Source organism: Branchiostoma lanceolatum, chromosome 6 (genome assembly GCF_035083965.1).
Source record: "Branchiostoma lanceolatum isolate klBraLanc5 chromosome 6, klBraLanc5.hap2, whole genome shotgun sequence".
Taxonomy (NCBI): Eukaryota; Metazoa; Chordata; class Leptocardii; order Amphioxiformes; family Branchiostomatidae; genus Branchiostoma; species Branchiostoma lanceolatum.
In genome coordinates this window covers 2,713,088-2,738,720 of record NC_089727.1, presented here as the reverse complement: position 1 = coordinate 2,738,720, position 25,633 = coordinate 2,713,088, and the positions used below count along the sequence as shown (strand labels likewise).

General features: G+C 41.9%; 4 protein-coding genes across 5 annotated transcripts; 2 read left to right on the top strand and 2 right to left on the bottom strand.

The window, feature by feature from the left end:
* Positions 1–253: 253 nt before the first annotated feature.
* Positions 254–5,178, bottom strand: LOC136437178 (uncharacterized). Its single transcript, XM_066431661.1, has 7 exons — positions 5,069–5,178; positions 4,225–4,319; positions 3,411–3,586; positions 2,315–2,536; positions 1,724–1,891; positions 1,199–1,311; positions 254–497 (listed from the first exon to the last, which is right to left on the bottom strand). Exons 2-7 carry the CDS (start codon positions 4,313–4,315, stop codon positions 254–256), a joined length of 1,014 nt encoding a protein of 337 aa, XP_066287758.1. The 5' UTR covers positions 4,316–4,319; positions 5,069–5,178.
* A 109-nt stretch (positions 5,179–5,287) lies between these two features.
* On the top strand, positions 5,288–10,660 carry LOC136436147 (protein XRP2-like). Its single transcript, XM_066429920.1, has 3 exons — positions 5,288–5,541; positions 6,420–7,179; positions 8,164–10,660. Exons 1-3 carry the CDS (start codon positions 5,419–5,421, stop codon positions 8,334–8,336), a joined length of 1,056 nt encoding a protein of 351 aa, XP_066286017.1. The 5' UTR covers positions 5,288–5,418; the 3' UTR covers positions 8,337–10,660.
* A 1,383-nt stretch (positions 10,661–12,043) lies between these two features.
* LOC136436162 (phosphonoacetaldehyde hydrolase-like) lies at positions 12,044–16,421 on the bottom strand. 2 transcript variants are annotated; one of them, XM_066429941.1, is made up of 6 exons: positions 16,334–16,421; positions 15,524–15,730; positions 14,574–14,730; positions 13,761–13,990; positions 13,320–13,391; positions 12,044–12,921 (listed from the first exon to the last, which is right to left on the bottom strand). In XM_066429941.1, the coding sequence occupies exons 1-6, from the start codon at positions 16,361–16,363 to the stop codon at positions 12,733–12,735; spliced, it is 885 nt and encodes a 294-aa protein (XP_066286038.1). In that variant the 5' UTR covers positions 16,364–16,421; the 3' UTR covers positions 12,044–12,732. The 2 variants fall into 2 exon arrangements, with proteins under 2 accessions (XP_066286038.1, XP_066286039.1); XM_066429942.1 differs by lacking the exon at positions 16,334–16,421 and adding an exon at positions 16,049–16,174.
* LOC136436163 (transmembrane protein 33-like) lies at positions 16,393–24,289 on the top strand. Its single transcript, XM_066429943.1, has 8 exons — positions 16,393–16,498; positions 17,503–17,598; positions 18,710–18,804; positions 19,589–19,776; positions 20,813–20,880; positions 21,519–21,652; positions 22,343–22,426; positions 22,851–24,289. Exons 2-8 carry the CDS (start codon positions 17,515–17,517, stop codon positions 22,981–22,983), a joined length of 786 nt encoding a protein of 261 aa, XP_066286040.1. The 5' UTR covers positions 16,393–16,498; positions 17,503–17,514; the 3' UTR covers positions 22,984–24,289.
* The last annotated feature ends 1,344 nt before the right edge of the window (positions 24,290–25,633 follow it).

Below are 25,633 nucleotides of genomic sequence, written 5' to 3'. Positions count from 1 at the left end.
ATTTTTGAACACATCAATCCTTGGCTGATAACTCCGGTAAAACATCTTACCTTTGCATATCTAGCTGCAAGCATTGTTTAAATCTACATGTATCTAGTGAGGATGCTCTACTGTGCTTGGTGGTAATGAGTTCTACTGTACGATAGTGCTAAGAAAAAAAGAATTTTCAAACAACTAAATCCTAGGTTGATAAATCTGATACTTGTGTTGTTGTTAAAGACATGACTATTTCTCCTTCTTTTATGAGCTGGTATTAGATAATTAGCATGTCCACCACTCTGTACTGTCTAACTCTAAACAAGCAATAACTCACGGCCTGAGCTTGAATATTGAGCTGCTGCTCCAGTAGAGCCACTATGTCCACTGCTGACTGGGCCTGACCTGAAGCCAGGTTAAACACCTGTCCACAGTGAGCAGGGCTGAGGTCCAGGGCAGACAGGACACCTCGCACCGCATCCTCCACGTACAAGAAGTCTCTCTCAAGGGGTCGGCCCTCCCTGGAAAACAAGACCGATAAATGCAAAATGTTTTTCTGAAATTCTACTTTGGTTCATGTTATGCAGATGAATTGTTTGGTTAGGTGCACCTATTCTAGAGCTGTCTCAAGCTCTAAATCTAATTCCTCCCCATCCCACTCATTGATAGGGAGATCATGTTGTTAATTTTCGTTGTTAAATCTGTCAAAACTAAAATGAAGTAAGTTAATTTGTCATTTTAAGCTTATAAATATTCTTTAATCTTACATCATGAAGTTCAGATCTCCGTCCCTGCACAGAGCAACAGGCCCTCAGTAGACAGCCCTGGCCAGTCCTTTCTGATAAGTGTGGTGGGTTCTTTTAAATGTTTGAGGTGTGGCTCCCCAAACATGGCACCTGCATTTAATGTCCTGTCCGAGGGACATCTCTAATCAAAGCTAGGTACTCATGAGTGAAGTGAGGAAATTCATATTAATTGTCTTTCCCAAGGGCACAACATCAGCGGGGCATGTCAGGATTCGAACCTATGACTTCTGGGTTCTGGGCCAAACACCCTGCCATTCCACCACCGCGATGCCACATCACTACAGCATGCCAAAGAAAAAAAGGAATATTCTCCCACCAGATCCCACCTGTAGAACTCTAACATCTTTCATAACCACAACATCGTCCTATAGGCCTTGTGCTAAACTGTCCAGGTGCCAAAACGTCCCGATACCCACCTGGTGTGGAACACCTGCAGAACTTCTCCCTCCAGCAGCTGCTGTGTGAAGGTGTTCAGCGCCGAGTCCTCGCGCCCCCACGGCCCGTACACCGTGAAGAAACGCAGACCCACCTACATTGTACGCATCGTTAAAGCCACATCCATCCAGTTTCTCGGTTTTAGCAACAAAAAAAACAAACATGAAGCAGGCAAAATAGCCAAAAAAGCTATTCTACAATAGACAACCATGCTTCTGCTATACTGTTCAAAATCTGTCTATGATTTAACAAATCCGTTGAACAAAATCTTAACATACCAGCTAAAGGTTAAATATCTCATTCTTCAAAACTTGTCATTTGTGTGTTACAAATAAATGCTTAATGGTTAAATATCTTATTCTTAAAAACTTGTCATTTGTGTGTTACAAAACTTGAGAACTAAGAGCTTTCTTCTGCTGTTGGTACCAAAATATGAGACCCATGCAGTCCTGATGTTAATACAATGTACTGAATTCATGAAGTGACCTGCCAAAACATAGCCCCACCTGCTGCACCCCAAACTCCTTACAGTACCCCTGTGCTAGGAGCTCTACTGTCCGCTTGGCAAGGCCCTCTATGGTGTCAGGTTGGATTACAGGGTGAGAGGGGGAGAAGGGAAGCGGGGAAGAGCTTCCGTAGACCGACGCTGACGAGGCGTAAACGAGCTTGATGTTCTGAAAGTAGGAAGAATTGAAAGAGAAAGGATGTGTTATCATGGCTGTTTCTAGTACTTTTAATACTTGAAAAACCAAACAATAACATTGAGTATTCAACGTTCCGAGCAGCTTTTCCTTACAGCAATTGTATGTTTGAAACAACTAAACACAAAATGTATCAAGCAAAGCTTTGATTATCTTTGTAAAAGAATTTTATAAATAAATACAATGTTAACCTTTAAATTAAGTTTAAGAGTGTTTTGATAATCTTTTATTTATTCTACTCAGCTAACATACATGTATAGCTAAAGCTGGTCAATCTTAAGTGTTTTGGCTAACTTGTAGGTTTTGGTTGTGGCATGCCAGAATAGATTTTACAATACCACTAGACCATGTGTGTTGGAAATCAAAGATTGTTTTCTATTCTGCATGATAACTCACTTTATAGTTTTTCACGACCTCCAGCAAGGTCACAAAGCACTCCACATTGTTCTCCATGATGGCGGCCGCGTCCAGGTCCTGACCTCTGACCCCCGACCTCCCCGCCAGGTGCACCACATGGGTGAAGTTCTCCCTGATGAAGAGGTCTGTCAGGTACTCAAGGTCACAGATGTCCCCGTCCTCAAGGGCAACTCCGTATTCATACAGCTCATGGGCTCTGTCCTGGGGGTAAAGATACAGAGATTGTTTCAGTGTTTTACACTGAGTGAGTCTATTATACACATTGTACTGTCTCGTTTTGTACTTGTTTTGTAAGGTACAGTTTAGTCAGGTACTCCTGGTAGCAGATGTCTCCATCCTCAAGGGCAACTCCGTATTCATACAGCTCATGGGCCCTGTCCTGGGGTAAGGACCCAGAGATTGTTTGGGTCAGTGTTTTAGACTGGGTCTCGTACTTAGTTTCTCAATATGGTACAGTTTAGTCCTCTTCACAGATGTCTCTGCATCATCTTACAGAGCCCTGTATTCACACAGCTCATGAGCTCTGTCCTGAGGAAAAGATACAGAGATTGTTTGGATCAGTGTTTTAAACTCTTACTAAGTTTTTACAGTATAGTCAGATACTCCTCTTCACAGATGTCTCCTGCATCCTCTAACAGAACCCTTATTCATACAGTTAATGAGCTCTGTCCTTTAATAGGTTAAAGACACAGAGATTGTCTAGATCAGTGTTTAAAAGTTCCCTACAGTAAAATTTCATGATATCAAATCAAATCTAGTCAGGTACTATGTTATCAAGTTCCCAATGGTATATTTTAGGTATATAATTATACAGATACTATCTACTTTTAACTACGAAGAAGTCACAGTGAAAAGGCAAACATACAACCGCTGCAAACATTTCATGATTCACAGTATATTGTATCTATCTGGTTCTAGTTCTGGTAGTATACTGGACAACACCCCTTTGTTGGGGTCACACGCCCAAGAGGTAGTACTAGTAGTGTGTGGATAATCCTATTTCCTCAGGTGGCTGTATATGGTAGAGAGTTCCATTCCAAGACAGTTAAGATCTATTAATGGCAGCACCACCCACCTGCTTCAGCTTCAAGTCAGACCACTTGTCAAAGTTGTCCACCCCAAAGACTCTAGCGTGAGGCTTGTCCAGCAGAGCCCTGGTCAGGTGGAACCCTATGAAGCCCGCTGCTCCGGTTACTAACACGTGCTTAGGGCTGTCTGTAAGGGCACCCAGGATGGGTGGGTCAACGGTGCCTAGGGAGAAAAACAGAAAAGAGAATGATCAGAAAGAAATCCGACAGTTACAAGCTTTGGGCTTTTTATCAAAAGAACATTTGGCAGCCCAAGAACTGAATAACATGTTCTGTACATTAAAACAAAGTTAAACTGACACGTGATACATTGACTGGAAGATTAGAAAGACAGCAAACATTTGCAAGCAAATGCAGGATATTTCTTTGTGATGCCATTCTATGTTGCATACTGCCAGATGTTAGATGTAAGACCCTTTTTCCATGTAACCCTGGCTGGGTTACATTGTATTAATGATAATCCAAAATTTTTTTTTAGAGACAATATGCTGAACATTATTGAGACAAGCTCTAAATGGGTACACCTAATGACCTGACATTACTGTGTGGGTGCAGCCATGAGACATCAATCTATGCTACGATTGCACGCAATCATTTCCTGTCCATCTACAACATTGGACCCAAGAAGCCAAGCTAGACTTCCAATTCTCCAAGTATCCTATTACACCATTTTGGCCTTAAATCCTGGCAGGCTGCATAACTGCAAACCTGGACAAACAAGCAAGCAAACAAACACGCAAACTGATTACAATACGGTACCTCCATTTTCCCTGAGGTAAAGAGTATCTATCTGGACCTGACCTGGGATGTGCCCAGTCTTGCTGACTGTGTAGAGGAACAGCAGGCAGCTCGTGATGCCGGCAGCAGTGATGAGGACGGGTCGGGACAGCATCTTACTGAAAAGGAGTGTTTTTTCAAAGTAACATAATGACTCTCATATTGTCAATAATTTTACAAATCTTATTAGTCATGCTATTGCAAATTTCTTCTGTTCAAACATGACAAATCTTTGCATTATGATATAGTCACCACATAGGATCCACATACGCCTGTATGCAGAACACAAATAAAAACTCACTTTCACTTTATTCAAGGGGATGTATACTAGATCAGGTAATAAGCTAGTTCGGAGTTGTTACTACGCATGTGCAGTGTCAAAGGTGAAGGCCCCCCAGACGTCAACAAAGCCAGTCGGGCGTTGTTATGCAAATCTAGACAATGCCCAGGCGAGCACTGTATACGAGCCGGGGGCCTTCACCTTTGACACTGCACATGCGTAGTAGCAAGGAGGTTAAAAAATATCCTATTTTAACTTCCTTGGTAGTAGCAACTCCGAACTAGCTTATTCATCTTATGCAAACTGCCGAATATCTATTTTTCTACCTAGATACTTCAAACAAATGACAAAATTTGATTTAATCATAGATAATTGGGTGATAAATAAGATATCTAGACTCCAACAAAAATACGTGAAATGGTTTAACAGCTCGCACAAGCTAGCTGTATGTTTTGACAACCGAGTGTTTTCGTCTGCTAGCTAGCTGTCAGTACATGTTCGTGTAACATCAATCTTACACAACAATCAAGCGATAAAAATGAATAAGCTCACCCGGATCAAGTACCTCACGACACATTGTGTACTCACCATTCGTCAGAATTCAATAAAATTCCATATATCTCACGAAAATCGCCAAAATGTCCAAATTTCCAGGCGATTCATTCGCACTTTTTCAAGCCGTCCGCCATTTTGTCGTGAAAACAAGGGAAGTGATGTCAAATTCTCCGTGATTGGTCAGTGTTCACAATTTGAACCAATCAGCGATGAGTTGACATCTGAAACTAAATCCTGTTCCGAAAGTGAGGCTGGAGCCTCGCTCTGGTTCAATTAGCTCATTCCAAACGTTCAGCAGGTGTTTGGTTCAAGGCGGGGCGATTTTTCCTCATTTTCCTTCCAAAATTCTCTCCGATTCCGAAGGATTCCCGCCCGACACAGACATGGGGTGCCTGTGTTCACACCCCGAGGAGCCGGCGGCGCAAGAGGAGGAGGCGCCGAAGGTGTACAGCTGGGACAGACGGGACAAGGTGGACCCAAAGGACTTCACCATAGCGAACCTAAAGGTGACAATTACATGTTCACACCTGTGTACAGACTGACAGGTGGAGGGTTTTCTGTTGTAAAGGTCAAGTTCGAATCTTCAAGGTCGTGACACTGTACTCAAGTGCACCCAGTTATGTGCCTTATTCAATCTCTACACTCGCCCCTCCCTCTATTACCCCCACAAACTGGAAATGACTGTGACATAAAAGTGAAGAGCAGCCTAAAATGGAACCAGCCGATTCCTACCTGGCCGAAGAAACTCTACTCTACTCTACTCTACAGGCTCTTTTTGTCTGAGATCGAAGGAAATAATTTGGACTGATTTTCCTAAGCCCCTCATTGAGACACTGATTTGCAGATTCTTGTATCGTATGTTCATACTTGAGAGAAAAATTCTTAGTTATCCATTCATGTATTGCTTCGGTCCTCTCTGATAGCTGACTGCAACGTACATGAACTCCTAGCAGGTAGTTTGAGAATTCCGGTCACTTTTGTATCTGTTGCATATATCCTAGGTTACCATCCTCGTGAGGTTATAGTATACTCTCGCAGCAGAGACTCTCGCTGCTAACTACGATGGTATGCAGGCTATCTGTTGTTCACTTGGAAATTGGAATATATATTACTAGTACTGTATACGTAAATGCATTTTAAGTTCGCATGGTTTTTATTTCGTTCTAAGGGGAAAATGGAGTGTTCGCGGTGGTTTTAATTTTGTGGCAGTGCTATAGTTACATACTGCTACAGCATTGGACAAAAATGTTCGCTGTGGTTTTAAGTTCGCGGTGAAACGGTCGCTGTAAAAGCCGCGAACATAAAACCACCGCGAACATTTCTGCATTTACAGTATTCTGCTGCAATGTGGTGACAGTGTTGTCTGTTCTTGCCTTGTTACCAGGATGAGACGGTCGGTCGGGTACCCGGCACCGTCAACGGCCAACAGTTCATCATCCAGGACTGCGAGAACTGCAACATCTTCATCTTCGACCACGCGGCCACGATAACGATCGACGACTGCATCAACTGCCGCATCTTCCTGGGACCCATCAAGGGCAGTGTGTTCATCCGCGACTGCAAGGACTGTAAGTGCATGTTCGCCTGTCAGCAGTTCCGCACGCGCGACTGCAAGAAGATAGACTGCTTCCTGAGCTGCGCCACCCAGCCCATCATCGAGGCGTCTACGGGGATGAAGTTCGCCTGCTTCCAGTACTTCTACCCCGAGCTCGAGTCCCAGTTCACCGCGGCGGGGCTCAGCGTGTTCAACAACAACTGGAGCAACATCCATGACTTCACGCCCGTGCCTGGGGAGAACAGCTGGGGGCTTCTCTCGGAGGACGTCAAGGTTGAAGACTGCCTGCCAAATCCCACCACGGAGCAGTTCCAGGGGGTCCAGATCTCCACCCAATCGCAGGACAGCGTCATCCCCATCACGAGAGGCTCGCGGCGGAAGACCTCGGACGAGTCGTGTCTCGTGGTATTCTTCTCTGGCGACGTAGACAACCGCGAGCTGGCCCGGCGGTTTCTACAGAAGATGGGCCAGGAGAATGCAGGTTGTGCCTTGATGCAGACGAAGGAGATCAGTATGACGGGGGACGACGTGAGACGAGTGTTCGGGTCGTCCGCTGAGTTGGAGTTATTTGTACAAGCAGCTCAAAGAGGTGAAGAAGTGCTCCTTGACCTTTGTAGTTTGTGATTAATTTAGACTTAGTGCGCACATTGCAATTCTGTGTTTGCCTGTCAGACTCGCTTTTCATTGAGATCATGATTGTATAATAGTATTCTTGGGACGGGTCCTCCGCTGAGTTGGAGTTATTTGTACAAGCAGCTCAAAGAGGTGAAGAAGTGCTCCTTGACCTTTGTAGTTTGTGATTAATTTAGACTTAGTGTACACATTGAAATTCTGTGTTTTGCCTTTATAATTATATGTTCATGAAAAACTCCAACTGTCAGCCTCACTTTTCATTGAGATCATGATTGTAGAGTAGTATTTTTGGGACGGGTCCTCCGCTGAGTTGGAGTTGTTTTTACAAGCAGCTCAAAGAGGTGAAGAAATGGTGCTTGACCTTCTTTTGTTTGTTTTCAAGAGCCTTTATGTATTCAAAACTAAAATTGGCCTGCTGGCTGCTTTTCGTTGAGGTACCAGTCATGAGGGAAAACAGAAGGGTCAGACAAAATATAACAATCTAAGATAGATGACATGATGTCCTGATAAAACTATAAACATATCCTTACACTCACACATACCGATATATTGATACCATCTTTGGGAGAGGATTCACTGCCTATAGTATCCCAGTACATGTATTACAAAAATAAAATATGGGTCTGGTGTTGCATTCAGATGGAGACGCAATCTAATCTTGAAAAGAGGATGCAGTACTTTCTACTAAAGCTAGGTGGCACTGCAAAGGAGTGACCTCAGAGTCAGACCTTAAACTGTCATGTTAAGAAAATAATATATTTCCCTATATCATCTACAGGGGATGAAATTTGAATATTTGTGACATCTCGAAATGACATGTCTTACATTTGCTTGCTTTCTACATGTAGATTAACAGCAGGTTACTGTAACACAGAAAGAATTCTCCTTCTGTTCTTTAGTATACAACTGTCATAACAATTCATTTCCCATTTCATTCCAGGACCGGTGATTGGAATTGAGTACAACGGAACCAACAGCGTGCACTCTTGTAAAGAAAACGTCCAAGCCGTGGTGGGGAGCGCCGCTGCGGTCGTCTACACCTCCGACAGTCCGGCCAAAGCAGCGACCGACGTCGACAACTTCTACAACTTTGCTGACATGCAGATGATGTAGACATTGCATCATTTAACCTTCTCCCTGCTGAAGCAGCCTTTTGGCACCAAATTTGTATCGGCTACAGGGTTAGGCAGCAGGGAGAAGGTTAAGGCCACACCAATTTATTCCCTTGATAATTTCTCTAGTAAACATCTAGCAAGAGGTCTCAGGATGCAGACAGAAGATTGGAAAGAAAATCTGAAGTGTTCACGGAAAATTCTTTGACATGACCTAGTGAAAAGTTACCAGGCTGATGTTTCTGTAATTTTGAAGCTACCTTAAGGCTTAAGTTTCCTCAGGGCCTTATTTGGACTCTTCTTCATTTATGGTGGCATCACAACAAGGATTCCATCCCAAATTGTTCCAGTTTAGATTTTTTTGAAGTCCGAGAACCGATGTATTAAATTGGTGTGGCCAAACAAAGAATATGCCTCAGTAGACTTCTCCAGATTCCATGTTGTCTACATGTATGTTTGTGTGTGTGTGTTTCAGGTTGTGTGTAGAGATACAGATAAATACTAGTATGAGTACCTTCTCGTCAAAGTTGCTGAGAATAATTGGCAAATATATTTTGTAAGGATCGTATTTGGCTCAGTGCTTGACACACTAAATCTGGCTACATTACGTATGTAACAATTTCCATATCTTTATTGGTGGAATTTTTGACATCAGAGTCTACTACAATGTATTTGTATGAATTGATATCGCTATGTACATGTATGTCGTGCATGGAGCTATTTACAAATGTTTTATTTTGCAATACATGTATCTGATTCTCTGGTCTGATATGTACGTACAGATGGAAGGAAGGAAAGACATTAAAAGATTTGTATTTGTGGAATAAGTAAATTATGCTATAACATAGTTCTGAAAAAAAGAAAGATCAACTTTTGCATAGCTCAAAATACCCACCTGTTATTTGCGGAAACTTTCTGGATGGCGGGTAAAAAATATAGACCACTTGCAATGTTGCAGGGTGAAAGGATTTAATGTTTGGTGTTATGACTCACAATTTAGCCAGTTCACAGAAAAATAAAGCTTGTGATGTACATGTAGTAGGGCTGGAACAATATCTTGGGTATTTGTAAGGATCAGAAAGTTTTTCCTGATTTCATTGAGATAAAATTTATTACAACTCACATAGTAGATAACAGAAAGACATATTTTGTATTGTATTGTGTATAGCAGTGAGTGCCCTAGACAAGAGATGGATATGCTATAGAGATACCATAGCACGCTGAGTCGCTGACCATGTTTTAAAGTTGACATGCCACGGCAGGCTTGTTTGTGAATGATGTGTCTTTCCACATTTAGGTGCTTTAGTGTTCAGGGCTCGAAATACCACCTGCATAAGTAGGTTAGTGCAGGTATGATTGGAGTTGTAGAGGTACTGGTCAATATACTGGGTTCATATACAATGTACTGGGTATATAAGTGTATGTGGATATTGTTTGCTGTATTGACTGTGATCACATGTAAGGCAAATCTGTCTGGTGCTGGCGATTTTTTAAAATTTTTCATTTTCATTTTATCACTTCATCACAAAGCAAGGTCATTGAGAGCCACTCAAATGTTTTGGATTACACAGACAGAATTTATAATTTTCAATAGATTCCAGTCTTGTTGGCTTTAGTCAGCTTCCAATGGTCGATACTCCATTGAAAATGGACTAAACTGACAAGCCTGGACTCCAGATTAGATTTTTAATGTGTACTGCACTAGTACTAGTACAGGTATGCAGAATCTGGTGTGGAATTCAAGCCCTGATGTTATAATGTAATGTAAACTAACAGGAAAAACCTGTGTAATGGGACCAAAGTTGTTGAAGACCAGTTACAATCATTCCTTGAGATGTTAGCCAAAAATTACAATAATATTATAATTTCCGTACGATAAGAATTAGAGCATCGACTTCTCCACAGGGACCACGTGCCTTTATGGTGCTTCATTGTTTGTCAAGTTTCACTGAGAGTTAGATAAAATGGTCTTATGCAGATACTGCTATAAGAAGAAGACCCTAAAGAAAGCTATAATGTAACAATTGAGTATGCTATTACATACATTTATGTGTAGATACAGATAGCTAACCATTTGAAAGCCTTAATGTATGTGATGAAGAGAATATACTAGTAGATTGCACAAAAATTAATACATTGCATCACTTTATCTCAATAATTATTTTGTTTTGCTAAGTTTTTGAGAGAAATGTTTTATGAATATTTGTTACTTCTCTGAAATATGAAAGCCATTCTTTTGTTATTCCCTTGTCTGCCTTTTTCTTTCAGGAAAAACAGAAAACATGTCTTCTCTTAAGGAAAATAAAGTTTCCTGAATATGTATAATCTGTGGCCTATGATTTTATATATGTGTGTCAGCCCACACCTATATTAGGCTTAGCTGTCTCACAAATTTTAGTTAGCTTCCTTTCAGACTTTTGTCACCAAAAACGTATTATTACATGACTGTATATGGCAAGATGTGACTGAAAAATGATGTAGAATTTAGATAATATGAATATGCATTGGCTACATCAATCTATCCCCTTGGTTCCCAGGCATTAAGGTGAAAGTATAGCAAGCAGATATATAAAAGCAGAGGGCAAGGACGAAAACGTCAATATTAATGTATTACTACATGTATAGGGGGTGTCCCTGTGGTGTAGTGGTCTGCGCTTCTGTCACTTACCACATCTGGTTCAAATTACTTGGAACCAGAAGGCCCGAGTTCAACTCCCGGGTAGGACACCTCTGGACAAGAGGCAAATTGAGTCATACCAAAGACTTTATAAAAATGGTACATACTTATGAAACAGTATGGAAGTTAAACACACCCCACTGCCAGTGGACTAGCCCTCTGCTGCAGTGATTGCACCACAGAGTGGCCCAGGGCTATGAAACCGGGATGGGCACCGCCCTATACACCTTATGGTATGGGAGGATTTTAACTAACTACATGTATAACTGTGATGACTATAACTGTATTTATCATTTTACAGCAAAAAACTAAGTGCACAGAGGCATGGACCTCAAGGTTTGTTTACATTATGTTTTTCATCTGAAGCATATTTTTTCAAAATCCGAGAGCCAACAAATCAAATTGGTGTGGCCTAATATAAGAAGCTTTCAAAACATAGACAGGATTGACCAGGAAATTGCTATTGTATAGGCGATGTGGCTCAGCATCATTGGTCTGCATGACTGTGCCATGAATAATCATGTTTAATCTTATATTACGAATTTCTACCGATTTGCTGCAAGACTAGCAAGCATGAGGCACAACCACACAACCCAACTTGCTCTGGTAAGCAAATGTGTTTCTTTCCAAATTATAATTTAGAAAAATAATGGTAGCATGTTATGTGATTATTCTGAATGTTGGAGGTTGGCTAGTCCTTGGTTTGAGCATAGATATATTCATAGAAGGTCACATTTTTTGTGTATGTGTACGTGGGTGGAATATAGTCGTGCAGTGATTTTGACAGCAGTATGGTAGAGACATGGTAGTGGCCAGGTTTTGAGCTTGCCACAGAAGGAACAAATACCTGGATCCATTAAATGTAAGATGAATTAAGATGTTGCAAAAATTGTCTATTGATGTTGCTCTTAGCCAAGATAACTCTTACTGGCTAGCGATATATTTTGTGATATCGGTGTATACTGAAAATGGTCTATTTAAGGTGGAAATTGGTTCTGTTAAAGAATTTAAGATAAAGATTAAAATCAAGGTTTACCGGTGTAAATAGCATCTACAGCTTTATTTTGGTTGCGTGAGCAAGACTCAATGTGAAATACATAGACAATTAAGTTCATGGCTAATCATGCAGCCATGAAAATGCAGCAATTATGTTTATTAATTTTGTACAAGCGCTGTCATTCTGCCGTGATCATACTAGACTATAGCACACACAGAAGCTGAAGAGAATTTCAAAACAAAACAAGAAGGCATTATAGATAAAATGTAGGTTTTCAGGAAGACCACAGATCATCATGCTATCAACTCTACATCAAGTTGTATTCTGCTAAGACAACAATCACGCTATCAGAAAAACAAAGAAGAAAGTCAAGTTCATTTGAGCATTAAGATTTTTCCTTGAGAAACCTATATGTTGACACTACATTTACTGAGTGCAGGCTTTTAGTTAGGATTTATAGACAGGGCATCCACAAATTTGGGGGGTGGGGGTGACCAGACTTTTCCAATGGGCTCTATGGATTCACAATTATCTGCTAGCTTTGCACATCAATCAATTTTCATGCTGTCCCAGTGTCTGGTATCAGTGTGATCAGGGAGACTGGGTGGTCCCTGCATAAGGGAGGGCATCTGATTTCTATTCTTCAGTGTATGCTCTGCTACCTAATATCAACAAATATCAAGACTTAGGGCAAAGGGTAGCAGTTGTTTTGTCATGTGGAAATCAAGGCCTCTCCCCTGCTGCTAACCGGCGGTTGATGTCTGCTATGACACCAGGCAGGTCGACGATGCTGTCGATGACGTAGTGAGCGCCGGAGTCGATCAGCGTGTCGTAGGCGCGCTGCAGCTTCCTGTCCAGCTCGCCCTGGCTCATGGCCGCCACCTCTTCCTCCGTCGCCCCCACGTAGTTACCCTAGCAACCAGGGTCAAGGGTCAAAAGTCATGTTCATGAATGATGATGGAAAGCAATAAATTCAGTTTTTGGGCATTTAAAAAGAGAAATCCCAAATATGTTTCGATGTAGATAAATGTGTAACTTTGTCTTCTATGATGGTTGGGATATATATCAATTATGGTAAATATACACATGTACCACATATGGTCATAGTTAGCTGGTATATACTGTATACCCAGAACAGTGCAGATCAAAGAAATCAATCTAGTTTTTGAACCTCTAAATCCCAGATCAGTTTAACTGTAGATACATTTCAAAGTATTATCATCTTCTTTGACAAAGAAATATGGTAATGATGAATATGCATGGAACTCAAAGTAAGCTCAGATACATACATGCAGAACTCGTAAACCTACCGTTTTTGCCACGCCCACGGCCCAGCATCCTGCTGACGTTCCCTCCTTTACTCCGTCCACTGTGTCATCCACCTGTGGGAGATACATTGTGTACATTGTGTCCTAATTTTAGAATGTACAAATCAGATTTTTTACTTTACCCCAAGGGAGTGGAGTATTGTTTTTGTCTTGTTTGTGTGTGCCTGTGTGCGTCTGACCTACATGTATGTACATATAAATTGTGTGAAGTCTGCCACCAACAGGGCTGTTTGGGAGGACAAAATGTCACCCTGTCTGTCAAAAAATCTGAGCTGCATCACATGTAGTTGATGAAAATGTATTCTTGTAAGCTATAATGATAGATTTTGTAACAAAAATTAGCTCCCAAACAATGAGTGGGACGGAAAAACTTGAAAAGCTGGAGACAGCTCTAGCTATCAATAAAATAGAAAACAAGCACACCTTCACAACAGCTTCAATAGGATGCACGTCAAGCTTGATGGCGTTCAGCCACACCATATACGGGCATGGGCGTGCCTGCGGGACCATGTCGGCCGCGGCGTAGAAGTCCGGCTCGTAACCTTGCTTCGCGGCGACCGGCTTCAGGTCGTCCAGGATGGGGGTGGTGTAGCCGGTCGTGGAGCCAATCTTCATCCCCTTCTCTCTGAGATGGTTCACTGTCTCTACAGCACCTGGGATGGGACAAGGGTTTAGATCCTTTACGTTTTGTTTGTTTGTTTGTTTGTCACCTTTAGGCATACCACACCAGTTTTTGTACAGTAAGTACAAGCTGTGTAATACCAGACTGTAAGGTTTGATCTACTCACCGGGATGAACTCCTACTCTTAGCGATAAGTGTGGTGGGATCTTAAACTTGCTCGAGTTGTGGCTCTCTCCTCAAACACGGGAATTCAAGCTTTATGTCCAATCTGGGAGAACATCCTTAACCAAAGCTAGGTGCTCCTTTTCACTTGAGTCATCACCTGTATGCATCACTCTGACCTCCAACCCTAGGCTTGTAACCAAAGCAAATCGACATGCTTGAAATCATAACTATAAACATAAAATTGTCATCGAACTTTGTTCCTAAAGCAAATAACACATTGTGCTTATGCTGAACTTTGATCAGTAGTAACATATCTGCATATGCATTCCTTTAACATGTTTAACCTCCACTTGGATTGTAAACTAAAATAAGTCAGCATGTTTGAAATCTTAACTGTAAATACAAATTAAAGTTGTCATCAAACTTTGTTCCTAAATCAAATAACTGACCTGGTATCATGGTGGAGTAGTTCTTCATGACGGACAGCTGCATGGGGACGAAGTTGGCGTACATGCGATCCACATCCTCCTCCGTGGGGGGTCCGCCATGCTTCTGGATCCACCGCCCCCTCACGCTCTCGTTCTCCAGAACGCGCTGGATGTGAACCTGACAGATTACGGAGGGGGAAACAGACATCATCAGTCTGCCCCAGACTTAGCCTCATCTGAACCTATTATTCTCCTGAATGGCGGGGGAGCCACCACCTCAAGTTTCAGACTATCTACGCAAGAACCGATTCATACAAACACTCATACTTCCCCAGTGAAAACCCTGCCTGGCACGGTTGTGACGGCTCCCACCGTTGAGTCGTTCTGTGCCTGGCCCGAGACCTGCCCGCCTTAGCCCGGGACCTCAACTCCCCCCTACTTTGCCCCTGATGGGGCTACATGTATATGGGGGTATCAAAAGGTAGATGTAGATATTACAGCTGCAAAGGCTCTTTCGTCCTGTCCTATTTGAGCAGAAGGCAAAACAGTCTCAGCAGCGATAATATGTTTAGATACCAGGCTACTCCCACCTTATCAAGAAGGAATGATTTGCTTGAACAATCTTGGGTCCAAAAGGTTAACCTCCTTGATGTAAGTTATCTTATTTGCTGAACAGCCAAGACGGGATTGTTGTTTGTTAGCCTGGTATCCAGTCTCTACATGTCGGCTTAGGTGTGTTTTACTGGGCTCACTGTGCTACATTGACCTGCTTCTGTCAGCCTGTGTTCTTTCGCAGCCATGGTAGTTTCGCAGCCATCGTAATTAGGCTGCCACCGTAATCTAATCCAAGGCCGTTAACACACCCCGAGCGGACTAAGCTGTCTGGGCGGCGGGGTTGCTCCTAGCGCTGTAGAGATATCGAGAAGCCCCCAATGGTATGGTGTCCAGGCTAGTTGTTTTTCTAATCTCACCCTCTTGTGTGCTCCCATGGGCCCCCTTGCCTCCTCGTTGGAGATGGGGACTCCTTCATTCTTGAAGATCTGAGAGAAGGTCAGTGCTGGCGCGCACACCCCGTAGTCGATGACGGTCCCTGCCCAGTCCAGTACCACGAGTTTGACGGGACCACGGTACCTCCTCAAACAGGAGTACTGCATACGGGGGTTTGACCAAGCCATTTTCTATGTGAAGTAAAAAAAAAAGGTGTTAATGTGTGGTCTCCAAGCAGATGTTTTGATGGAAATGATATGAAATGAAGTACAATATGGATTGATTGATTGATTGATCGATTGAGTGATTGACTGACTGGAAAAGTCTGCTGAAAGATTATTGATTAGTTTGTATCCCTACAAAAGTTTACTAGTCAAATCATACATCAAATGCATTTGTGACATAAAAGGGGGAGGGGCCGTCCTTGTGGCCTGAGGTCCAACACAACACAAACATGCTTCAGTTCGAGTCGTCAATCAATTAATCAATCAATGAGTCAGCTTCACAACCGTGCAGACGTCTGGATCTCTTGTGACAACGTCCAGGTAATGGTGGGAGGGAAGATCATCACATTACAGCTTGTCCCGTTTAGGTGAGCCTCGAAAGCGGGGCAAGTTTAGAGACCGTTATGATCTGTCCTCCAAACATCTGCTTGGAGAATAACTTTTCTATCCGGAAAACAAGGTCGCTGGCTCGAGTCCCGGCCTAGCCGCGGGTGACCATAGTAACGGGATCAATACCAACGGAGCACACACGTTTGTCATTGCTATTTGCCCTTGAATTTTACGCCTTACCGATGATGAAGTCCGCAGTGCCCAGCACATGTACCGGCGAAACGACCTTTAGACTCCGACCTCTGAACTCTCACCTCCGACCCGTGACGTCACCAGCATGCTGTAAATATATTCTCAGCCGGCCAATTTTTATCGAATATCCTCAAATATCTGTCGAATTCTACTGTAAGTATTGCGTTTTGTAGGGTAGAGATGTTTCAGAAGACTTGTTAATGATACTTAGATGTCAGAAAAAAGGGAGAATGATCTGAAACGAGCGTTTTTCCTCCTAAACCAGCTACGGAATATTTTCTTGCTGAGTACAAATAATTGCTCTGCCATGATTGTGACTCAACATCTTTTTAATCATCATCATCTTCATTACTGTTAACCCGCAATGCAGCGGATTACTAGCAGCTGCGCGCTGACCAATGTACTATATGCTTGATGGTACCCTGAAAATTGACGTGCCGTTGTAAGATTAGGTCTTGCCTTTGTAAATTATCATGTACCAATCTGAGAAAGGCCTCTACTTCTCTGAACTTGCACTCACCTGTTTGTGTTTGTAATTGTATTTGTTTGGTTGTCAATGGTTCAACATTACAGGTGTACCAGGTAGTTGTCTATTTTCAGTCCTTATTATTGTGCTGGCATTGATATAAGTACTACACCCTGTGTCACCATAATGTCCCTTGTTACATCATTTGATGTCTATTGAATGTCTACTCTACACAATAGTAATGTAATGATATCCTAAAGGTATGCTTTGGCTGTTTTAAAAAAATAGTTTTCATAATCTTGTTAACACAAAGTGTGTGACTGGGACCTTACATGATACACTGAAATAAGCCCATTTGTAGATTCGAGTGCGCATGTGCAGTGTCAAAAGTGAGGCCCTGGCTTGTAAACAGTTCTGTCTCGACCTTGTCTAGATTTGCATAACAATGCCCAGACAGGTTTTGTTTACGTCTCAGGGGCCTTCACCCTTGACACTGCACATGCGTACTCGAATCTTCGAATGGGCTTATAAAGAAGGCGGCTGGGCCGTTTATATTTTTTTTATTGTATTTTCTTAGTGTGTAAATGATCCATTTCTTTTTTTTCCACTGTCACTGTGATCCATATACCGACAGAGGCTATATACCAACATAGGCTATATGATATAATTCATATCTTTGTTTTCACTGCAGATCAGATACAGAATGGCTGACAGTACTACTGATAGTGGTTCCACGGGAGCAGGGGATGCTGGGAGTGCTCCCTCAGAGCCACAACCTGGCGTGGTGGTACGTACACTTGTGTCTTCTAATTACCTCTGTGAAAACGGAGGTATTGTTTTCAGTCTGTGCGCTTGTTTGTCTTGGTGTGTGTCTGGAGTTATTTCAATATTGCAGACTGCAGAGTGATTGGCCTGGATGTGGAGGGGGGAGATGGTGTAACTGGAGATTGGTAAGATGGCAAAGTTGGCTTGGCCCAGGCCCAAAATTGGTCCCCCAGGATGGAAGGGTTGGCCTGGCCTGTGTACAAAGTTAGCCTGAGTGCCAGCCTTTTTCGCTTCCGTACGCTACCCAAGCCCCGCTCCGCGTAAGGACGTAGGGTAGCGGACGGAAGCTAAAAAGGCTGGCACTCAGGCTAGTACAAAGTTGCATAGGCAGGAAAATGCATTGACAGAATTAGAGAGAGATTTACAATAAGGAATAGATTAGGAAATTTTTAAAAACTTCACAAAAATTTCACAGAGGCATGAGATTTTTGATGTCTGAAAAAACCCTCTAATATTGTGTCTGCCTTTGTCCCTGTGATCATCATAGCATGTTTGAGGCAATGCACACTGGCCATCGATACATGTATTGATGTTTAACAATCAGACTTACTACTAGTAAGGGTACAGTTATGTGGATAATGATAAATACCTGATCAGAAAAGTCATCACCTGTCTTTTAACCTTCAGCGTGCTAAGGTAGCCATTTGGTACCCAAAATTTATTGGTTATGGAGTTTTGGCGGCAGTGAGAAGGTTAAATATGCAGCATACTAGTTGGCAATGCAGAACATAGAGTTCTACAATATGTAGAGCTCTATGTTCTGCATGTTCTTAGCTGGTGTGTTATGCCAAATGGCGGTTATACCGGCTATATAGATACAGATACAGAAATGTACATGTATACTGTTAACCATATCTGACATCAATTCTTGTTTGCGACAGTGTAGAGGTTCATGATAGACACCCAATCAGACTTTTTATCTTTAGATTATATGCATGTGTTATCCTTTAGCACAGTGAAGTAACCATTTGGCACCCAATCCCTATTGATTACCGGGCTAGGCAACATGGAGAACTTGTTAAACAAAAAGGCAGTTATACAGACCAATACAGATTTTGATTTCTTTGTTGCAGAACTACATGATGGCCCACAAGGTGGATGCTGCCCTGTGGCTGAGTCGAGTCTTCACAGTGGGCTGCTCTCTGCTGTATGCTATACCGTTGTTAGGGTGAGTATATGTATACAAACAAAATGTGTTCAGAATATAGGTTGTAAATATTCCTTTATGTTAGCAATTAGATTCTATTTGAATGTGGAAACTTGTTTATGAATAAGGAAAAGCATTTTTAGGGCAATATTCTTTCAAGGTATACAATGTTGTTCATGTACTTACAACGTACAGTCCTCAGATAATTCTTTTGTTTCAGAAGAGGATGTCTTCTTTGTTTTTAATCCCGATCTCTCTGATCTATCCCAAGGCAACCAGAGGGGATGGCTCACTCAATGAAGATGATTTTCGGGGGTTTCTTTGAAGATCTGTAGAATGTTGCTGCTTCCCCGACTAACCGTATTTTCCCTCCTACAGTATCAGTTTAGTGTACGGCTGCTGACAGCGTGCCCTGATCAGTAGTGACATCACCAGTGTTTCCCAGCTGCATCAGAGAAGGCCCTGCAGTGTAACTGTTATTAACTAGAGTTTAACTGTTTTCCGTCCTACAGTATCCATGTTGCGTACGCCTGCTACCAGCAGGCCTTGATCAGTAGCGCCATCACCAGTGTTTCCCAGCTGCATCAGAGAAGGCCCTGCAGTGTAACTGTTATTAACTAGAGTATAACTGTTTTCCGTCCTACAGTATCCATGTAGCTTACGGCTGCTACCAGCGTGCCCTGATCAGTAGTGACATCACCAGTACTAGTGTTTCCCAGCTGCATCAGAGAAGGCCCTGCAGTGTGTATTGATTGGTGTTATATCATGGTTGCATTGTTATATCATGTTGTGTTCCCTCCTCCAGTATCCATGTTGCGTACGGCTGCTACCAGCGTGCCCTGATCAGTAGCGCCATCACCAGCGTCCTGCGCCTGCACCAGAGACTGCCCCGCCCCCAGCTGACCCGGGAGTTCTTCGCCCAGCTGGTCCTGGAGGACAGCGCCCACTACCTCTTCTTCGCTCTCATCTTTGTCAACTCATTCCCCTTCACAAGTATCCTTTTCAAAAGGTCCTGGGTTCGAATCCCCTGGCATTTTGCCACCAATGGGGCATCATGTGGCGCTAACCACTGATATGTCACTGACTTTACATGACTTTCCTCACCCCACCCAGGTGTAACATTGGGGACCTGACATTGGTTGAAGAGGTAAAAGGTGGTGGAAGGAGAGGGATGGGCTCCGCCTTCCAACACCCTGTCCTAGTCACAGTGGATAACATCCCACTGCCCCTACAGCCTCAAAAAGGCTATGGGACTTCCTTTACCTTTATTCTATTCAAATATGTCCAAAACATATATTTTTAAGAGATATACTTAAATTTTTCATAAAATCATTTATGTTGATAACTCTACATTTAAAGGCAACCTAAGCAATATGAGGGCGCTGAAAGTCGTATATTCAAAATCAATTTTTTTCTGATTTCTATCCATAGTAAGTTTAGATAACTCTATACCATCACATATCGACCATCATGGAGCAAAAATGTGATGTCGTTGTGTGGTGGGAACTCATTGAAAATCTGAGCACTTGGAGGCCAGCCTTCATTTCAAATCTTCCGAACATGCACGATTCTGACCGATAAGTCCCGAACGCATCCGAAGAAATAATCACGTGGTCATGGTTCAATGTCCTTGAGCATTGCGACGTCGCGCGACCGGAAGTTACCGAAAATTGTCGACAGAAAACGGTTACGGCTGGATTCTGGGCTGATTTTTTGGGGGACCCAATAAATAAAATACTCCTTTTGTGGCTTGCTTCTGTGCTATTTTTAAGCGCCCAAAGTCTGAAATAATGATGCAGATGTGCTAATATGGGGAAGCAAATGTCAATTTCAACCTCACAAAACAGAATTGTTTTCCCCAGAATATTTCAAGTTTTACCCCCTGAAATCGCTTAGGGCACCTTTAATCTGAACTGATTAGTGAAGCACTAATGACAGAATCATGATTGAAGAACAGAAATATATCATAATCATCTAGCACTTATGCCAAAATGTACATACATATATATCTCCTTAACCCTATGTCCAGTGATTCTCATGCCTGTGTTCATGTTTGCCCTGCTCCATGCCACAGCCTTCACCAAGACGTTACTTAATGTGAGTCATGTTTCTCTGTGTGACACAAATTCTCTCTGTACAGGGATCTACAATCATGTACATGTATATGCAGCCCCTCCGCACATCAGTGAAAGGGCTGTTAGCTAGAAATATGATTTAGTCAGGCTACTGTTTCTCTGAACAGTTGCAATGGCCAAGTGAATGCCTTGTGTTTGCCTTGCATTTGGTATGTCATGAGTTTGATCCTCAGTGTTACACCAAAGACTTCAAAAATGTTACATACTGCTTTCTCTGCTTATTCTAGTACTTAGCGTTTGGGACAGAGTATGGTATAATCATATGGTAGTTAAACACACACTACCGGCAGTGGACTAGCCCCCTGCTGTAGCGATTGCACAAAGCTGTGTGGCCCAAGGGCTATTGAAAAGGAGTTGGGTACCGCCCTATGCACCACTGGTATTAGAAGGACTTTAACTGTATCTCTGGGTCCAAAGCTGCAATAACATCCAATTTTGAAACCTTAGAACCTAATTAAATTATAATTATGGGCTGAAAATGTTCTGCTGTAAACCTCTGATCCAAAACTTTCTATTCTTATTTTCCATGTTTTTTAAGCATGTGCTACAAGTACAATGTAGTTAATATATAAAGACAGTGTTTTGTTCTTCCATGAACAGATCTATGGCCCAAATACTGGACAGTTTCTACGCTCCTTACTCGACAAGCTGGTTGCTAGGCAGCAGGACATCCTGCGCCTGATCGCCTGCACCGAGATATTCCTGATGCCGGCAGTGGTCTTCATGGTGTTCGGGTGAGTTACTGTCCTCTTGGTCAGGACACTTGTTTGTTTGTTTTATGTAACTGATAAACACACCATTGTACAAGCTGTATAATACTGGGCTGTAAGGTCTGATCCACTAATACCAGGATCGATGGACTCTTTTCAATAAGGGTGGTGGGATTTTGAACCTGCTTGAGGCCAAACATAGGTACTCAACCTAGGAGTCAAACAGTATGCAGAATGTCTGTAGAAGCACAGAAAAAAACTGTCAAGTCACATAGTTAAGCCACCTACATGTAGGGCACTCTGAACCTGGTCTATAAAAGCTAGGACACATTGTACTTGTGCTCATTTGAGCTCTTACCATTGGGAACACACAAGGCGAAACTAGTCTGGGTGTTGGCTTGAATAAAGTTCTAAACGGGAACTGTGCAGCTACAGCCTCTTTTCTGAAGATGTTGTTTGAGCGTGTACGCTTGACTTGAGGTTATCCATTACTATTGCCATTCATTCCCGGATTCGTATCCTTCATAAACGCGGAAGCGCGGAAGTCTCACACACACACACACACACACACACACACACGTCTGTTGTTCCCCGTGGTGCGGGGGTTAGACTTCCTTGCACAAGTATGCGGGGGCTGGATGGCAGCTTGCCTTGTCTGCTGGGTTGGCTCGTAGTAAGACTGTGGTTATTAAATGTTTCTCCTTCCCCTCCCAGAGGCCGCATGAGTCTACTGGTGCCGTTTATCTACTACCGATTCCTGACCCTGCGGTACGCCTCCAGGAGAAACCCCTACTCAAGGTAAACAGATTTATATCACACTTTATCTTGCAAGGCCACACCAGTTTATTTCCTTGGTCTTCTAGACATTTTAAGGTGAAAATATAGCAAACCGACATTATAAAAGCAGAGGGTAGGGGGAAAACTTCAATATGCTGTAGTCACTTCATAAAACTGGTCCTCAGGCTTTGTTTTCATGATGTTTTTCCAGTCAAGCATATTTTTTAAGATGCAAGAACAAATCAAACTGATGTGGCTGAATCCAACAATAAAAGTCAAACTTTTGCATGTAAAAAAACCCAACAGTGTGAACACTTATTACCAGCAGACTAGCCAGCACCCTTGCTGTAGTGCTTGCACAGATGTGTGTGGCCCAAAAATGGATCACCTCTATGCTGATGAAGATGTCTGGGTGACTCTCTTTTCTTTCCTCCTCCCCCTGCAGACAGCTGTTCTACGAGCTGCGTGTGATGATGGAGCAGCTGTGCTCCCGCCCCAGCTGCCCCGTCTTCATCCGCAACATGTGCACCAAGGCCATCGGCATCATCTCACGCCTGGCTCCACCCGTGGCACAGTGACACAGCTTCACATGTATGTCTTTACTCGAGCATAAATGCACCATATTCTGGTCATCCGCAACAGTGACACAATCACACATTGCCTACATCTGTGTCCTACTCTAGCATGTAAGATCATGTTTGTTGGTCTGTATAATTACTTTCAACCTACATGTACATGTACATTTCCAACACAACAATAGATTTCACAAATTCAGTTCATCCGCAACGTATTGGCATCATCTCATGCCTCTCTCCGCCAGTCGCACAGTGACAGTTTCAAATGTATGACTCCTTACTCTAGCATGGAAGATCGTGTTAGTCTCCCATCATCAAAACAGATTCAACCTATGTCGACATCCAGTTAATTTAACGTACCGTACATGTATTTCCACCATATTCTGTTCATCCACGACATGTGCCACAAGGCACTGCCTGTCCCAGCGTCGTACCAATGCACATGTACTACCTGCATCCTAATACAAGATTTTCAATTACCATATATGTTGGTGTATACCATTGAAACAAATCCAAAACATAGATCCACCAAAGTCTGCTCATCTACTGTGCTGCACGACCCATGCATGCATGGTCTTCTGCTTGACTCTGCTGTCTGCATCCTAACACTTGTATGAAAGCTCACGTATTGATGTTTATCATTGAAACAAATGTGTGCCTACAATCATATGTAACTGTGTTGTAATGGCTTCCTACACATGATGCAAGTTTTGTGCAAAATGAAAAGAAAGGAGAAATCAGAAATTCATAAAAGCAGCTTCACCAGTCGAATAGTGACCACTTGTCGGCATTTAATCTTACTTTGACCAATGAGGTTTGAACCTCCTTGCTTTTACATACATGTGCAGTACATACATGTGGATGGGACATATATCATAATACATTTTATGTCCGAAAGTAAATATTTTTGTTGGTACAACTAAACAGTCCTCATACCTACTGTACGAAAATGTAGCACAAACATATCATTTAGTAATCAAAAGATGTCATGCACTGTCACTAAAAATACCTTCATCAATTGTGTACAGGAGTCTTATGATGAGCTGTTGTAGGACTGAAATATACTCTGTACAAAGTATGTTAGAAGAATTTATGAGAAAAGTTCTGTCCAACATACATGGTAAAATTCACAGATTAACAATATAAGATTGGTATGTATGAACAGCAGTGTTGTAGAGGAAGAAAAAGTAAGTACTGTTCAAATATGCATATTAAGCAACTCTTTTGTGGTTTTCAGTCCTTCCAATAATGTTGATTTAATGGTTCAAGAACTGAGTATTGTTAGTGTCATAGTCTGGACAACATATTTATTTGTACTCAATTGCATGTTGTAATCACATGTACCTGACTTACTCTGGTACCTGTACCTAGTCTACTAGTACTGTTATGGTGTTGTATGTAATGTGTAGATCATAGAATTTTGAAGGGGGCATCAAGAAAATGTGTATCAAATTGTTGATTGAAAACCTTTAATAATTATTGTGAAAACTTAAGCCCTGAATGAAAACACTGCCCACCTTAGACTTTGGAGGACACTTTGGATTTGCACTTTCGAAATTGAAAAATCAGACTCTGTTAAAGTCGAATATATTTCTCACCGAAATCTATTACAGACAAGAATCATAATACAGGAGGTAGCAGTATGCTGTTTCAGTTTACATATAAAACTTCGTTTTTCATTGAGCAACAGTCGAACTACATTTGGCTTTAAGTAAATCTGATTTTTTCAGTCTTAGTGTTTTCCAATCTAAAGTGGCCCATCCTTTGCAATTATTTTCTCAATTGGCACCTTTTTTATACCTGTATTGTGGAGTTTGTGTAATGCAATTAAGTTGTAGCAACAGATTTGCGTGGTACTTTGTACTGATGGTTTTGAATGTGAAGCGAAGCCTTGCCTTGTGAACTGTATTTATTCATGGTGTCAAAGTCCATGTAAGGAAATTTAGTATTGTACTTTCATGTTGAAAAATGTTTCAGAATTTCAAATAAATTGAAGGATGAGTAACAATGATGTTGTGAATTTTATTGCAAGTCAAATAAGAAAGGAATAGAAGATAAAATGTCATTTATCAAATGTTGCATTGTACAATAATCTGTTACTTAATAGGCAACTATTGCATGAAACAATCATAATTGCAATCAAACATAACTCAAGCAGATTGAAGAAAAGAATACTGTTTGAGTTTTATTGCACTAATTTTTCAAAATCTAAATCCCATTTTTCAACTGTACAGAATTTCATTATGAAAACAGCTTATTTGTAAGTAACTACTTAAAACTTATTCATACTATCATCACTAAAAGAGTTATCTGAAGGGAAATCTTTATCCTGTCTTGCATTGATGCTTGCTCTCTACATTTTGTCTGTTCTACTCCTTCTCACTTTCCATCCTAACATATTTCTACACATCGCATACACACATGCACCAAACTCCTGTACCTTTAAGGTAAGTGTATTTACAATATAAACCATTCAGTTGGTTGCAACATATTCTCAATTGATATATTTTTACCTCAACTTGCAATTTCGTCAAACCATTGCAATCCTAAGTAACATCTTATAAACAGAATACTACTACATTATACGAACATCTATACAATTGTTCTTCAGTCTCTGCATTTGCGGTATTCCTCCATTACCCGTTTTCCATCT

Bases quoted from the DNA above. Each gene is read 5' to 3' on its own strand.
- LOC136437178 (XM_066431661.1), bottom strand. From the start codon at position 4,315: ATGCTGTCCCGACCCGTCCTCATCACTGCTGCCGGCATCACGAGCTGC. The intron at 2,537-3,410 runs GTGGGTGGTGCT...CTTTACCCCCAG, and splicing joins CTGACTTGAAGCTGAAGCAG to GACAGAGCCCATGAGCTGTA. The intron at 1,892-2,314 runs GTGAGTTATCAT...TCCTACTTTCAG, and splicing joins AGGTCGTGAAAAACTATAAA to AACATCAAGCTCGTTTACGC.
- LOC136436163 (XM_066429943.1), top strand. From the start codon at position 17,515: ATGGCTGACAGTACTACTGATAGTGGTTCCACGGGAGCAGGGGATGCT. The intron at 19,777-20,812 runs GTATCCTTTTCA...CCCTATGTCCAG, and splicing joins CAACTCATTCCCCTTCACAA to TGATTCTCATGCCTGTGTTC. The intron at 20,881-21,518 runs GTGAGTCATGTT...TTCCATGAACAG, and splicing joins TCACCAAGACGTTACTTAAT to ATCTATGGCCCAAATACTGG.
- LOC136436162 (XM_066429941.1), bottom strand. From the start codon at position 16,363: ATGTGCTGGGCACTGCGGACTTCATCATCG. The intron at 15,731-16,333 runs GTAAGGCGTAAA...TACTTCACATAG, and splicing joins CACTGCGGACTTCATCATCG to AAAATGGCTTGGTCAAACCC. The intron at 12,922-13,319 runs GTAGGTTTACGA...CCTGGTTGCTAG, and splicing joins CCGTGGGCGTGGCAAAAACG to GGTAACTACGTGGGGGCGAC.
- LOC136436147 (XM_066429920.1), top strand. From the start codon at position 5,419: ATGGGGTGCCTGTGTTCACACCCCGAGGAGCCGGCGGCGCAAGAGGAG. The intron at 5,542-6,419 runs GTGACAATTACA...CCTTGTTACCAG, and splicing joins TCACCATAGCGAACCTAAAG to GATGAGACGGTCGGTCGGGT. The intron at 7,180-8,163 runs GTGAAGAAGTGC...ATTTCATTCCAG, and splicing joins TGTACAAGCAGCTCAAAGAG to GACCGGTGATTGGAATTGAG.